The following is a 15922-nucleotide window of genomic DNA, read 5'->3' on the forward strand; positions in this document are numbered from 1 at the left end:
CTCCTTGGAAAACCAGTGACTCCTCAAGGACGGGAGAACCGGCCAAACTGGAGCTTTGGTTTGTTCAACAGCAGCTTGGAAAAGCCCAGGAAAAAAAAAAAAAACCAAACTTTAAACCTGCATGGAAATGCAAGAAACTGGGAGGGGGGAAAACCCTGAAATTTTTGGGATTTACATCCAGCACCTGCATAGGGAGGAGCTGTGGGAGCAGCAGCACTTTTGGGGCTCATTAACTCAACCCAATTTACTGGGAGGGCTGGAAACCAGCAGGATATTCCTTTGGGGGTCATCCCCGTGGGGATAATTCCCAAAAATAAAACCCCACAGCGCTGGGATGCTGCTGCAAACAAACAAAGAATAAATTAACACCAGAACAGGGAATTGAGGAAGCTCCCCCTTGGCAGGGGGGTACAAACAGCAGCAGGAATTCCAGGCGCAATCCCATTTTTCCTGGTGCAATCCCGGATTTCCCGGTGCCAATCCCGGGTTCCTGGGTCCTGGCAGGTTAAAGGAAGAAGAGCTGCTCGCAGAGGTGGGCGCTGGGCTCGTGGTGCAGGACCTGGCCCACCAGGAATGCCAACTTGTGGGCGTATTTGCAGGGGGCAGGGACACGCACGGTGCCCGGCCAGTTCCAGTAGAGGTGACACAGCTTGAAGGTCAACCTGGGGACAGGGAGGGAATTGGGGTTTGGGATTCCTGGAAAAGGGATGGAGGCAGGTGCAGATCCCTCCCAGAAACTGCTCCCAGCTACCCCAGAAATGGGATTTGGAATTCCTGGAAAAGGGATGGAGGCAGGTCCAGATCCCTCCTGGAACCTGCTCCCAGCTGTCCCTGTCCTTGGGAGAAATGGGATTTGGGATTTCTGGAAAAGGGGATGGAGCCAGGTCCAGATCCCTCCCAGAAACTGCTCTCAGCTGTCCCAGCTATCCCAGAAATGAGATTTGGGATTCCTGGAAAAGGGATGGAGGCAGGTGCAGATCCCTCCCAGAAACTGCTCCCAGCTACCCCAGAAATGGGATTTGGAACTCCTGGAAAAGGCATGGAGGCAGGTCCAGATCCCTCCTGGAACAGGGAGAAATGGGATTTGGGATTTCCAGGAAAGGGGATGGATCCAGGTTCAAGTCCCTCCTAGAAACTGCTCCCAGCTATCCCAGAAATGGGATTTGAGATTTCCAGGAAAGGGGATGGAGGCAGGTGCAGATCCCTCCTGAACAGGGAGAAATGGGATTTGGGATTTGGGTAAAAGGGGATGGATTCAGGTTCAGATCCCTCCCAGAAACTGCTCCCAACTATCCCAGAAATGGGATTTGGGATTCGAGGAAAAGGGGATGGATCCAGGTTCAAGTCCCTCCTAGAAACTGCTTCCAGCTGTCCCTGTTCTGGGGAGAAATGGGACTGGGATTCCTGGGAATGCAGATGGATTCAGGTCCAGATCCCTCCCAGAACCTGCTCCCAGCTGTCCCAGAAATGGGATTTGAGATTTCCAGGAAAGGGGATGGATTCAGGTTCAGATCCCTCCCAGAAACTGCTCTCAGCTATCCCAGCTATCCCAGAAATGACATTTGAGATTTCCAGGAAAGGTGATGGAGCCAGTTGCAGATCCCTCCTGAATAGGGAGAAATGGGATTTGGGATTCCTGGAAAAGGAGATGGATCCAGGTTCAGATCCCTCCTGGAACCAGCTCCCAGCTCTCCCTGTCCTTGGGATGGGGAGAAATGGGATTTGGAGGGTGTCTCCCACTCCCAAGGGAGGATTTTGGGGGGCTGTAAGAATCCTGCCCAGGGAACTGGGGGACTCTGGAGTCTTGGGCAGCTGCAGAAATCCCTGCCCTTCCCTCTGGAGGATTTTGGGGTGCTGCAGGACCTCAGAAACCCTCTGACTCTTACATTTCCCCTGGATGATTTTGAGGGTCTCTCTCCTTCCCTCTGGAGTAATTTGGGATGCTGCAGGACCTCAGGAACCTCATGACTCCTGCCCTTTCCCCTGGATGATTTTAAAGGTCTCCCCCATTGCCCAGGGAGGATTCTGGGGGTCTCCCCCATTCCCCAGAGAGAATTTTGGGGTGCTGCAGGATCTCAGGAACTCCAGGACTCCTCCATTTCCCCTGGATGATTTTGAGGGTCCCCCCTCTTCCCTCTGCAATATTTTGGGGTGCTGCAGGAACTCTGGGACTCCTCCATTTCCCCTGGATAATTTTAAGGGTCTCCTCCACTCCCCAGGGAGGATTCTGGGGGGTCTCTCCCACTCTTTCTTGAGGATTTTGGGGTGCTGCAGCATCTCAGGAACTCTGGGATTTCTGCATTTCCCCTGGATGGTTTTCAGGGTCTCTCCCCCTCCCCCTGCAATATTTTGGGGTGCTGCAGGATCTCAGGAACTCCTGCATTTCCCCTGGATGATTTTAAAGGTCTCCCCCATTGCCCAGGGAGGATTCTGGGGGTCTCCCCCATTCCCCAGAGAGGATTTTGGGGTGCTGCAGCATCTCAGGAACTCTGGGATTTCTGCATTTCCCCTGGATGATTTTGAGGGTCTCTCCCCTTCCCTTTGGAGGATTTTGGGGGGCTATGAACTCCTTTTCCCTGGAAGATTTTGAGGGTGTCTCCCACTCCCTCTTGAAGATTTTGGGGTGCTGCAGCATCTCAGGAACTCTGGGATTTTTACATTTCCCCTGGATGGTTTTCAGGGTCCCTCCCCTTCCCCCTGCAATATTTTGGGGTGCTGCAGGATCACAGGAACCCCATGACTCCTGCTCCTTCCCCTGGATGATTTTGAGGGTCTCCTCCACTCCCCAGGGAGGATTCTGGGGGGTCTCTCCCACTCCCTCTTGAGGATTTTGGGGTGCTGCAGCATCTCAGGAACTCCAGGACTCCTCCATTTCCCCTGGATGATTTTGAGGGTCCCTCCCCTTCCCTCTGCAATATTTTGGGGTCCTGCAGGATCACAGGAACCCCATGACTCCTGCTCCTTCCCCTGGATGATGTAAGGGTCTCCCCCATGGTCCAGGCAGGATTTTGGGGTGCCAGGACCCCCCCTTACCTCTGGAGGTGCTCGGAGCTGAGGTTGGCCGTGTTCCACATGCAGATGTAGCGCGTGGGGACGCTGCAGCCCTGCCGGGAGTGATGGGCCAGCAGGAAGAAATCCTCCCTGCAAGGAGCAAAACAAACCCCAAATCTCTTTTTGTTCCACCCCAAAATGAGGATTTTGGCACCTCAGGGTGCTCTGAAGCCCAGACTGAGCTGTTTTTACCACAAGGTTTTGAACCACAAGGGTTTATTTTTTGCACTCCGCAGGAATTTTTTTGCACCCTTGATTGTTTTTGCCACCATTTTTCTTCCACTCTGGTCACTTTTTCATGAAAAATAAAAATTTTTAACCATTTATAACCAATTTTTTTTTGTGCACTCAAGATGTTTTTATACCCCAGAGTGCTTCATTTTGTAAAAACAATAAATGACAAAACACCTTCTGGTATTTTTCCCAACCATTTTCTTGCAAACTGGGGGGGGGCTTTTACACACCATTTACACCTTGGGCTGGATTTTTCCCAACACCTTGAACTATTTTTACAATTTGTCACCCTGTGATTTTTTTGGCACTCTGAGGGGTTTTTTTTGCACCCTGGGCTATTTTTACAACCAATTTTTTTTTGCACCTTGGGGGTGCTTTTAAAGCCATTTTTTCACACCGAGGGTGGATTTTTTCCCACCCTGGGGCATTTTTATCTCTGTTTTTCTTACAGCCAGGGTAATTTTTCCCCCTGGGGGTGTTTTTACCCCTCCCCAGGGTGTTTTTTACCCCTCCCCTGGATGTTTTTACCCCCAGCCCCAGCTGTGCCTCTCACCTGCCCGAGCTGGTGACGCCGTGGTCGATGACGGTGCCCAGGGGAGGGGACACAAACTCCTCTCCTGTCAGGCAGTAGAAGTTTGTGCTCAGCTGCTTCTGCACCACCACGACCACGAGGCTGGGCTGGTAATTTTGGAAGGTGTGGAAGCTCTTCTGGAGCTGGGGCACCTCGTACTTGAGCACAGTGTCCAGCTGGGGGTCAGACACCCCATCCCGGTACACCACGATCTTCATGGGCAGGGAGTGGTTCAGCTGGGGGGAAAAATGGGCAAAATCAGCTCATTTTTACCTCACTGCCATGCACAGGGTTAGCTGAGGGAGGTGGGGAAATATTCCCTGGTCAGGAGAAGTCTGGGTGTTGGGATGGAGCTGGGAATTGAATGAGTCCCCACAGAAATGCAGCTGGGGGTGGGTTTGGGGATGTGTTTGAATTATCACAGAATTCCAGAATTATTTGGGTGGGAAGGAGCCTTAAAATCAGCTCATTCTACCCCTTGCCATGGGCTGGACACCTCCCAGTATCCCAGGGTAATCCAGGCTGGCTTTGGACACTTCCAGGGATGGGGCAGCCACAGCTGCTCTGGGAATTCATCCCAGCCAGGAATTCCTTCCCAATATCCCCCTAACCCTGCCCTCTGGCTGTGGAGGCCATTCCCTGGGTCCTGTCCCTCCAGGCCCTCCTGCCCAGCCCATTCCCAGTGTCCAGGGCTGTTCCTGCAGCATCCACAGAGGGATGGGGAAATAAAACCAAAGAATCCTGGAATGGTTTGGGCTGGAAGGGACCTTAAATCCCATCCCATCCCACCCTGCCATGGGCAGAACACCTTCCACTACCCCAGGTTGCTCCAGGCTGGCCTTGGGCACTTCCAGTGATCCAGGGGCAGCCACAGCTGCTCTGGGAATTCCATTGAGCCAGGAATTCCCAATATCCCATCCATCCCTGCCCTCTGGAAGCCATTCCCTGTCCCTCCAGGCCCTCCTGCCCAGCACATTCCCAGTGTCCAGGGCTGTTCCTGCAGCACCCACATAAAAATGGGGAAATAAAATCAAAGAATCCTGGAATGGTTTGAGTTGGAAGGGACCTTAAAGCTCATCCCATCCCATCCCATCCCATCCCTGCCATGGCAGGGGCACTTTCCATCATCCCAGGTTGCTCCAAGGAGGCCTTGGGCACTTCCAGGGATGGGGCAGCCACAGCTGCTCTGGGAATTCCATCCCAGCCAGGAATTCCTTCCCCATCTCCCATCCCTCCTGCCCAGCACATTCCCAGTGTCCAGGGCTGTTCCTGCAGCACCCACATAAAAACGGGGAAATCAAATCAAACAATCCTGGAGTGGTTTGGGCTGGAAGGGAGCTTAAAGCCCATCCAGTGCCACCTGTGCCATCCCAGGGAACCTTCCACCATCCCAGGTTGCTTGGACACTTGCAGGGATGAGGTTTCTCTGGGAAAATGCCAAGAGCAGGGATTTTCCCTGGCCCTTGCCCTGTCCCAGGCTGCTTTTCTCACGCTGGGGACAAGGGACAGCCCCTGGAGCTGGAACGTGGCACTTCCCCCTTATCCCCAGATAAGGATGAGCTGTCCCAGTTCACAGCCAGTCCAAAGGCTGCAGGGAGGCTTGCTCCCCTGCACGTCCCCAGGCTGGAATTTTGGGAGGTTTTCCCTTGGTTTTGGGGGAATGTGGAGCCACAGCAGGGTGGGTTTGGGCGGCCTCACCTCGTAGAAGCGTTTGAGGGCTTGGGAGAGGCAGAGCCGGAGGCTGTCGGCGATTTCCTGGTGGGGCATCTGGAAAACCACCCTGGAGTACCACTTGGTGAGGATGCTGGGGAGGGATGGAAGGGCAGTGAGCAGCCTGGAGGGGCCCCCCCAGCACCAGGCAAAGTCCACTGAGCTCTGAGCAACCCCAAACCAGCCCTGGCTCAGCATTCCCAGCCCAGCGCTGGGGCAGACCTGGCTGAGCACAGGGGTGAGGAACTGCTCCTGGGGAGAGCAGCACCCTCAGGCCCTTCCCAGCCAAGGAAAGGGGATTTGGGGGTGGGACACCCCAAAATTGCCAGGGCAGGGAAGGAAAACCTCCCCTCTGTCTCAGGGAGCCACGTACTGGTTCATGCTGGCCACGAAGCCGATGACAGAGCGCATGCCGTGGCTCCTGCTGTGGTGGATGTCCATGCCCACCACCATCAGCTGCTTCTGGAGAGGGGAGGAGAGATGAGATTTAGGGACAATGGCCATGGCCATGACCATCAGCTGCTTCTGGAGAGGGGAGGAGAGATGGGATTTAGGGACAATGGCCATGGCCACAACTGTGAACTCCTTCTGGAGAAGGGAAGAAGATGGGATTTAGGGATAATGGAGCAGGGAAAGGGAGGTGGGATTTAGGGACAATGTTCATGCCCGTGACCATCAGCTGCTTCTGGAGAGGGGAACAGAAGTGGGATTTAGGGACAATGGCCATGGCCACAACTGTGAACTGCTTCTGGATGGGGGAACAGAGGTGGGATTTAGGGATAATGGAGCAGGGAAAGGCAGGTGGGATTTAGGGACAATGTTCATGCCCATAACCATCAGCTCCTTCTGGAGAGGAGAAGAAGATGGGACTTAGGGATAATGGCCATGGCCATGACAATCAGCTGGTTCTGGAGGGGGGATCAGAGATGGGATTTAGGGGCAATGTTCATGCCCATGACCATCAGTTGCTTCTGGAAAGGGGAGGATAGGTGGGATTTAGGGATAATGGCCATCAGGAAGAAGATGGGATTTAGGGATAATGGAGCAGGGAAAGGGAGGTGGGATTTAGGGACAATGGCCATGGCCATGACCATCAGCTGCTTCTGGAGAGGGAAAGGCAGATGGGATTTAGGGATAATAGAACAGGGAAAAGCAGGTGGGATTTAGGGACAATGTTCATGCCCACAACCATCAGCTGCCTCTGGAGAGGGGAACAGAGGTGGGATTTAGGGACAATGCAGCAGGGAAAGGCAGCTGGGATTTAGGGGCAATGTTCATGCCCATGACCATCAGCTGCTTCTGGAAAGGGGAGGATAGGTGGGATTTAGGGATAATGGCCATCAGGAAGAAGATGGGATTTAGGGATAATGGCCATCAGGAAGAAGATGGGATTTAGGGATAATGGCCATGCCCACAACTGTGAACTGCTTCTAGAGAGAGGAGGAGAGATGGGATTTAGGGTTAATGGCCATGCCCATGACCATCAGCTGGATCTGGAGAGGGGAACACAGGTGGGATTTAGGGATAATGGAACAGGGAAAGGCAGCTGGGATTTAGAGACAATGTCCATGCCAACCAAAGGCAGCTGGGATTTAGGGATAATGCCCATGTCCACAACCCTCAGCTGCTTCTGGAAGGGGGAAAATCAGCCAGGTGGGATTTAGGGATAAATCAGGCACCTCCAAGCTTGGATCCCTCCAGCTCCAAGGGACTCATGAGCACCCAAGAGAAGCCAACCCTGATTCTCCAGCCAGCTCATCCAGCCCATGCCCACAATAATCCAACAATAATCCAAATAATCCACCAATAATCCAAATAATCCAACAATAATCCAAAGAATCCAACAATAATCCAAACAATCCAACTCCTCCACAACAATCCAACCCCTCCAGAGCTTCCAGGCCTCCTGCCAGGGTGTTCCTGCCTTACCAGTGGGATATCAACCCCCCAGAGCTGCCCGCCCAGCTTGCAGTTGATCTGCAGCAGAACTTTCTGCACCACGCTCCTGATCTTGCCAGGGTGGCCCAGGAGGGACTGGGCATTGATGACCTGTGGAGAGGGAAAGCTCAGGGAAAAGGGAGGCTGGAGAGAGCCCAGGGGTTGCCAGGGACGGGGGTGCCAGCCCACCTGGGAGGGCACAGGGCTCTGCACACAGCAAAGCTTCTTGATGGCGCCGTAGACGTCGTCCCGGCCGCCAGGGATGATGCACAGGAGCAGCTGCACCTTGTCCTGAGGGGAATGGTGGAATTGTGCAGGGTGGAAAAGCTCTCCTGGAGCACTGAGCCAAACCCGAGGTCACCAACAACCCACGTCCCCAAGGGCCACATGCACAGCTCCAGGGATGGGGACTGCACTGCCTCCCTGGGTTAAACCCATCCCTGGATTTAATCCCTCTGTCCATGAAAGGAAATTTAACCACTTTTCCTGTATTTACCCCCTTTCCATGAAGGGAAATTTAACCACTTTTCCTGTATTTATCCCCCTTTCCATGAAGGGAAATTTCACCACTTTTCCTGTATTTACCTCCTTTCCTTTAAAGGAAATTTAACCACTTTTCCTGTATTTAACCCCCTTTACATGAAAGGAAATTTAACCCTTTTTCCTGTATTTACCCCCCTTTCCATGAAGGGAAATTTAACCCTTTTTCCTGTATTTATCCCCCTTTCCATGAAGGGAAATTTAACCACTTCTCCTGTATTTACCCCCATTCCATGAAAGGAAATTTAACCACTTTTCCTGTATTTACCCCCTTTCCTTTAAAGGAAATTTAACCACTTCTCCTGTATTTATGCCCCTTTCCGTGATAGAAAATTTAACCACTTTTCCTGTATTTACCTCCTTTCCTTTAAAGGAAATTTAACCACTTTTCCTGTATTTACCCCCCTTTCCATGAAGGGAAATTTAACCACTTTTCCTGTATTTACCCCATTTCCTTTAAAGGAAATTTAACCACTTCTCCTGTATTTACCCCCCTTTCCATGAAGGGAAATTTAACCCTTTTTCCTGTATTTAACCCCCTTTACATGAAAGGAAATTTAACCCTTTTTCCTGTATTTACCCCCTTTCCATGAAGGGAAATTTAACCACTTTTCCTGTATTTATCCCCCTTTCCATGAAGAGAAATTTAACCACTTTTCCTGTATTTACCCCCCTTTCCAAGAAGGGAAATTTAACCACTTTTCCTGTATTTACCCCCTTTCCGTGATAGAAAATTTAACCACTTTTCCGGTATTTATCCCCCTTTCCATGAAGGGACATTTAACCTATATTTAAACCCCCTTTCCATGAAAAAATTCCTCCTGGTGTCCAACCTGAGCAGCTCCCCTTGGGCCTGTTCCCTCTCGTCCTGTCCTTTGCTCCCAACCCCACCTGACTTCACGCCCCTGTCATGGATTTTTAGGGAAAAATAAAGTTCCCATGCCACCTTCTTCTGCAGGATGAGCTCCTCCAGTGCTTCCCAAGATCCCCCAGGGCTGTCCCTGCTCCTCTCCTGGCTTCTGAAGGAGCTCTGGATGGCCCTGACATGGGCTCCCATGCCACCGTCTCAATGATCCCCACTCCTCACCTGGCTTCCCAAGGAGCTCTGGATGGTCTGGGCTCCCATCCCACCTTCCCAAAGATCCCCAAAGATCTCCCTGCTCCTCACTTGGCTTCCCAAAGAACTCTGGATGGTCAAAGCTCCCATCCCATCCTCCCAGTGATCCCCCAAGGATGTTCCTGCTCCTCACCTGTCTCCTCAAGAACCTCTGGATGGTCTGGGCTCCCATCCCACCTTCCCAAAAATCCCCCAGGGGATCCTGTGGCTGCTCCTTGTGGTTTTCCAAGGAGCTCTCGATGGTCTGGGCTCCCATCCCACCCTCTCAGTGATCTCCAGGGCTGTCCCTGCTCCTCACCTGGTTCCCCAAGGAGCTCTGGATGGCCCTGACATGGACTCCCATGCCACCTTCTCAATGATCTCTACTCCTCACCTGGCTTCCCAAGGAGCTCGGGATGGTCAAAGCTCCCATCCCACCCTCCCAAAGATCCCCAGGGATGTTCCTGGTCCTTGTGGCTTCCCAAAGAGCTCTGGATTGCCCTGATGTGGCCTCCCATCCCATCCTCCCAAAGATCTCCCTGCTCCTTGTGGCTTCCCAAGGACCTCTGGATGGTCTAAGCTCCCATCCCACCCTCCCAAAGATCTCCAAGGCTGTCCCTGCTGCTCACCTGGCTTCCCAGGGAGCTCTGGATTCTCTACGCTCTCTTCCCACCTTCCCAAAGATCTCCTTTCTCCTCATCTGGCTTCCTAAAGAGCTCTGGATGGTCTGGGCTCCCATCCCACCCTCCCAAAGATCTCCCTGCTCCTCAGCTGGCTTCCCAAGAACCTCTGGATGCTCTAGGCTCCCATCCCACCTTCCCAAAAATCCCCCAGGGGATCCTGTGGCTGCTCCTTGTGGCTTCCCAAGGAGCTCTGGATGCTCTAGGCTCCCAGCCCACCCTCTCAGTGATCCCCTAGGGATCTCCCTGCTCCTCACTTGACTCCTGAAGAAGCTCTGGATGCTCTAGACTCCCATCCCACCCTCCCAAAGATCTCCTGCTCCTCACCTGGCTGCCCAGGGAGCTCTGGATGGCCCTCACGTAGGTCTCGATGCGATCATCGCGCAGCTCCTGCACCAAGGGCTGCCCCACCTGTATCCCCATGGCCCCACAGCTGCTCCTCATGGACGCCAGCAGGTCCTTGGCCAGGTGCTGCAGCCTCTTGGGATAGATCAGGAGCCAGGAATTGATGGAGATCTGGGAGAAAAGGCAGCACAGGCCGTGGTTTGGGGGTGTTTCTGCAACCCAACCCATGCAGCTCTTGTTTGGGAGAGGAGGAACCTACCAAGCACAGAGGGGAATTTGGGAGAGGGAAAGTGGGCCCAGAGGAACCTGGAGCACAGAGGGGAGTTTGGGAGAGGGAAATTTGGGAGAGGGAATTTGGGCCAAAAGGAACCTACAGCACAGAGGGGAATCTGGGAGAGGAAAAGTGGGCTTAGAAGAACCTGGAGCACAGCAGGGAGTTTGGGAGAGGGAAATTTGGGAGAGGGAATTTGGCCTAGAGGAACCTGCAGCACTGAGGGAAATGTGGAAAAGGGAAAGTGGCCCAGGAGAAATCTGCAGCACAAAGGGGAATTTGGGAGATGAAAAGTGACCCAAGAGGAGCCCGCAGCACAGAGGGGAATCTGGAAAAGGGAATTTGGGCCAAGAGGAACCTAGAGCACAAAGGGGAATTTGGGAGAGGGAAAGTGGCCCATGAGAAATCTGCAGCACAAAGGGGAATTTGGGAGAGGGAAAGTAGCCTAAGAGAGAAATCTGGAGCACAGAGGGTAATCTGGAAAAGGGAAAGTGGCCCAGGAGAAATCTGGAGCACAGAGGGGAATTTGGGAGAGGGAAGTGACCCAAGAAAAATCTGCAGCACAAAGGGGAATTTGTGAGATGGAATTTGGGGCAAGAGGAACCTGCAGCACAAAGGGGAATTTGGGATAGGGAAAGTAGCCTAAGAGAAATCTGGAGCACAGAGGGGAATTTGGGAGAGGGAAAGTGGCCCAAGAAGAACCTAGAGCACAGAGGGGAATTTAGAAAAGGGAAAGTGGCCCAAGAGAAATTTGGACTGAATTGCAGCCAATTCCTGCATGTGAAAAGCTCCCTCCACCCTGGGACGAGGCGGGAACGCAGACACCACAGCCACATACCTCCACCTCCTCGGGAAAAACAGGCTGGAGCGCCAATCCAACACAAACAAGGGAAGGGCTCGTGCTGGAAAGGGGCTCAGCGCTCGGGAAAACCCAGCCCAGCTGCGCCCGGCAGGGCGGGCTCTGCTCACCACGGCGATGGGCACCTCCTTCGTCACCTCGCGGGTGCCAGCCCAGCTCCTCGGCGGGAAGGAAGGAGCGGTGCCGCAGGTTGACGCGCTCCGCGGGCAGGACGTGACCCTGGGTCTGGGCAGAGCGGGAATCTGCGGAGCTGCCTCCTCTGCCTGGGGGCCAGGGGAAGGCCAGAAGCCCCGGAGCCCTTACCCTGTAGATGTCGGTGTCCAGCACCAGCCCCCCAGCGCTGCAGCTCCCGGGCGGCTTCCGGCGTGTCGCGGATGCGGCGCAGGAGGCCGGTGAGGCGCTGGTAGTGCTGCTGGGGACTCTGCACCATCTCCCACATCACCTCCTGCACCAGCAACACCCACAGGTCAGGGAGGGCTCCCCACAGACCCTGGGCAAAGCTGGGAGCGGGGCAGGGGTCCCCCCAAACCCTGGGCAAAGCTGGGAGCAGGGCAGGGGTCCCCCCAAACCCTGGGCAAAGCTGGGAGCAGGGCACGAGAAAGGCTCTGACCTTCAGCATGCGACTGTTCTTGCGCAGGTCGGAGAGGCCGGTGAGGAAGGTGAGCTCTGGCACGAGCAGCACCATCTTCAGCTGGCACTGCAGGGAGGGACAGGCACTGTCAGCATTCCAGGGGCAGAATCCCTGCTCTCCCCAGGGGCTGGAGGAGCCCAGAGCAGCCCATGGAGGAGCTCAGAGCAGCCCATGGAGTTCTCTGGGCTGGAGGAGCCCGTGGATCGCTGTGGGCTGGAGGAGCCCATGGATCTCTCTGGGCTGGAAGAGCTCAGAGCCACCCATGGATCTCTCTGGGCTGAAGGAGCCCAGAGCAGCCCATGGAGGAGCCCAGAGCAGCCCGTGGATCCCTCTGGGCTGGAGGAGCTCAGAGCAGCCCATGGATCTCTCTGGGCTGGAAGAGCTCAGAGCCACCCATGGATCTCTCTGGGCTGAAGGAGCCCAGAGCAGCCCATGGAGGAGCCCAGAGCAGCCCGTGGATCCCTCTGGGCTGGAGGAGCTCAGAGCAGCCCATGGATCTCTCTGGGCTGGAGGAAGCTGTGGATCTCTCTGGGCTGCAGGATCCCAGAGCAGCCTGTGGATCTCTCTGGGCTGGAGGAACCCATGGATCTCTCTGGGCTGGAGGAGCCCGTGGATTTCTCTGGGCTGCAGGATCCCAGAGCAGCCTGTGGATCGCTGTGCCTGGCTCACCCTCCCCTCTGGTGTCTGCTTCTCCTTGGGCTTGTGGACGAGCAGGGGCTGGTCCAGTTCCCTGATGGTGATCCCGTGCGTCTTGCTGGAAAAACAGCATGGTCACACAAGCCTGGAATTTCACTTTGCAACGGAAACCCAAACCCTCGCCGTGGGCAGCAAAACCTCCCAGCTCCCACTGCCCCACCTCAGACCAGCCCTGCCCGTTCCCAGGGGGTGATCCAGCAGCTCTCTCACCTGTAGTACTCAACAAAGGTGATCTCCTGCCCGCTGGCCAGGGTGAAGGTGTCCTTGGGGGTCTTGTCCCAGTCGATGTCGTCCACGCGGTAGGTGCGGTTGTTGTAGCGCGTCATGACCACGCTCCCCACCAGCTGCTTGGTGCACTCGTCCTGGAACGTCCTCTGGCTCTGCGAGTGGATGGTTTGCCTGGGGAAAACAGGAGAGGCACGGAATGCTCCCCCTCTGTGGAATCCCAAAATTCAAACAGCAGCTCTGTGCCCAGAGCTTTGGGGGTTTTGTTGCTCCCTCACATCACGCTCAGCACGGACTCGCTGCGGATGATCTTGTGGATGGCGTCCACCATGAGGAAGAGCCCCCCGTCCTTCCTCCGGATGCTGACGGCGTACCCCGGCCAGATGTGGAGGCTGTGCCCAAAGGGAAAGAGGCCTGGCTTAGCCCAGAGCAGCCAAGGAACCCCCCAAACTCAGGGATTCATTTCCCAGCTCCCAACTTGTCAGAACAGCCAAAGTCAGGCTGACCTGGGAACACGTCCCAGTTTCCAGGGAAACAGGGATGACTCTGCGCCAACACCCACCTGTATTTCTGTAGGGTGGTGGCCTGGGCAGGCTCAAAGAAATGTCTCCCAACCAGGCTCATGTTTAGGATTTTCATCACCCTAAGGAAGGAAAAGCAGGAAAAGCAGGGCTGGATGAGGACTGGCAGGAAGGAAGAGGAGGAGGAAAGGGCTCTCCTCCCTGAGCTCTCTCTGGTCTCCCACCTGCGGAACACCACGTTGTAAAAGGGGGTGCAGAGATCCGAGCTGGGCTCCAGGATTTTGGTCATCTGGATGTTGATGAAGATCTCCTCCCCGTTGCCGCTCTTCTGAGCCTTCAGGCTGACCTTTGGCAGGGCCAGAGGGGGTTCTCCCACCCAAAACAGGGGCACCCCCGTACCCCCAAACCGGGGGAGACCCCCTTACCCCTTACCTTGGGGATCTGGATGGGCAGGAAGAGGATGGAGCCATCGAAGGCCATCACGTCGCCGGTCACGGCGTGCTGCTCCTTCAGTATGGCAAAGCGGGCAGCCTTGCACTCCACCTCGGGGCTGGGGGCACACAGGGGCCTTTTCTCCCTCCTCTGCCCCCCCAGACCTTGCTCAGCCCCCCAAAAATCCCCCCTGAAGGCCAAAACCCAGAGCTCTTCGTTGTGCTGGGGCCGCTCCACCTCACGGCAGCGTGAACAGCGTGAGGGACGCAGAGGGCTCTGCATGGGGACACCCCAACCTCGAGGGGCTGTGGGGGACCCCGGCCCCCCATTATCACCTGAAGGTCACGTGGTACTGGTAGACAGCTTCGTTCTGGCAGTGGATCTTCACAAAGTTCAGCCCCACGGGGATGGCGGCTCCCTTGGCCACCGCCTTGGTCCCCTGGGCCCTGCGAGGGACAGGGGCTCAGCGGCGACCCAGCAGCACCTGCACCCCAAAACGCGGGGCTGGGGACGCCACTCACGGCCTGGCAGCAGTTGGGGGGGTCTCCGGGGTGGGCACGGGCGTCGGGCAGGGCTGGGGGCTGGGTGGGCACGGGGCGGGCACGGCTCGTCCAGGCGGGGTGGGCAGCGCGTCCCCTCTGCCTTTCCACAGGATCCTGCGTCCCCAGGGGGGGCTGCGGTGAGCCCTGGCACACGCTGGGGACACACTGGGGGTGGCCTGGCTGCAAACCCCCAGCGACGACCGCGACCCCCCGAAATGCCCCCATTCCTCCTGCCCCACTGCAGCCTGGGGGCTCAAACAGCCGAGTTCGGGGATAAAGGGATGGGAGGGACGGGGGGGATGGGGAAAACAGAGGGAATAAGGGAATAGGGCGGAGTTATGGGGCAGGGGGAGACAGAGGGGAAGGAAGGGGAGAAGGAATGAGGGCAGGAAGGACAGAAAAGATACAGGGGGACAAAAAAGATGGAGAGCGACAGAACGGCCCAGAGGAGGGCGGGCACTGAGGGTTTGGGGGTCCAGGGCTGTGGCGGACTCACTGCCCACGCGTGGGGAGCGCCGCCAGCTCTGCCCCCTTGTCCTTCTCCTCCTCCTTCTGCCGCTGCACCGGGCCGGGCGGAGCCGCAGCCTTCGCATCGCCAGCGCCGCCCCGGCCTGCGGGAGCAGGGCCACCGTGAGCGGCGCAGCGGGGCCCACCGCGCCCCCCGCACCACCGGCACCTACCGAGGGGCCGCTCCAGAGGCCGGTCCTCCAGGCCCAGCCCGCGGAACAGCGCGGGGAACGGCGAGGCCGCGGCTCGGGGCTGAGCGGGGCCGGGCGAAGGCAGGCGAGGGGAGAAAGCGGCGAGGCCGCGGAGCCCCCTGGCCATGGGCACGGCGGGCCCGGGCCCGGGCCGGGGCGGGCGGAAGGGCCGCGGCGGGCGGAAGGGCCGCGGCGGGTCCATGGCCGCCCCGTCGAGGCGCGCCCGGAGCCGCGGCCACGCCGCCGCCGCCGCCCCGAGCGCACGCGCGGCCCCGCCCACGAGCGGACGCGGCGCTGATTGGGCGGCGCCGAGGACACGCCCACAACGCCGCGCGCCCGGGCGGAGGGAAGCGCGCGAGGAAAGGGCGGGGGTGGGAAAGGGGGCGTGGTTAATGGAAACTGGGCGGGGTTATGCAAACTAGGGCGCGGACATGACGGGAGGAACGGAAAGTGCGATGGGGGGATAATATGGGATTGGGGAGTAAAATGGGACGGGCAGGAGAGGGTTAAGGTGGAATTGGTGGGGTAGAATGGGATGGGCAGGAAAGGGGTACGGTGGAATCGGGGGGGGTAAAATAGCATGGGATGGGCAGGAGAGAGTTAAGATGGAATTTGGGGGTAAAATGGGATGGGATGGGCATGAAAGGGTTAAAATGGAATTTGGGGGTAAAATGGGAAGGGCAGGAAAGGGTTAAGATGGAATTCAGGGGGTAAAATGGATGGGGTGGGAACAGGGGTAGTGTGGGATGGGCAGGAGAGGGTTAAGATGGAATTTGGGGGTAAAACAGGGTGGGGTGGGAATGGGGGTAATATGGGATGGGCAGGAGAGGGTTAAGATGGAATTCAGAGGGTAAAATGGAATGGGATGGGATGGGATGGGAT

The 15922-nt window shown here is 56.4% G+C and overlaps 1 protein-coding gene across 1 annotated transcript; it reads right to left on the reverse strand.

Annotated features, from left to right (window-relative positions):
* Nucleotides 1-122: 122 nt before the first annotated feature.
* On the reverse strand, nucleotides 123-15242 carry PIWIL2 (piwi like RNA-mediated gene silencing 2). Its single transcript, XM_054294632.1, is given in 23 exon segments — nucleotides 123-662; nucleotides 3034-3141; nucleotides 3839-4092; nucleotides 5555-5660; nucleotides 5940-6028; nucleotides 7496-7615; nucleotides 7694-7795; nucleotides 10148-10336; nucleotides 11406-11438; nucleotides 11440-11520; nucleotides 11599-11628; nucleotides 11630-11740; nucleotides 11906-11992; nucleotides 12596-12680; nucleotides 12833-13021; nucleotides 13126-13239; nucleotides 13410-13490; nucleotides 13593-13714; nucleotides 13801-13918; nucleotides 14136-14246; nucleotides 14322-14456; nucleotides 14839-14953; nucleotides 15023-15242. Coding segments are annotated over 23 exon segments (2757 nt in total). The 3' UTR covers nucleotides 123-505.
* Between the last annotated feature and the right edge of the window lie 680 nt (nucleotides 15243-15922).

The sequence above is a fragment of the Melozone crissalis genome, unplaced genomic scaffold (genome assembly GCF_028551555.1).
Source record: "Melozone crissalis strain CALT ecotype California unplaced genomic scaffold, PUWL_Pcris_2 ptg000295l_1, whole genome shotgun sequence".
NCBI lineage: Eukaryota > Metazoa > Chordata > Aves > Passeriformes > Passerellidae > Melozone > Melozone crissalis.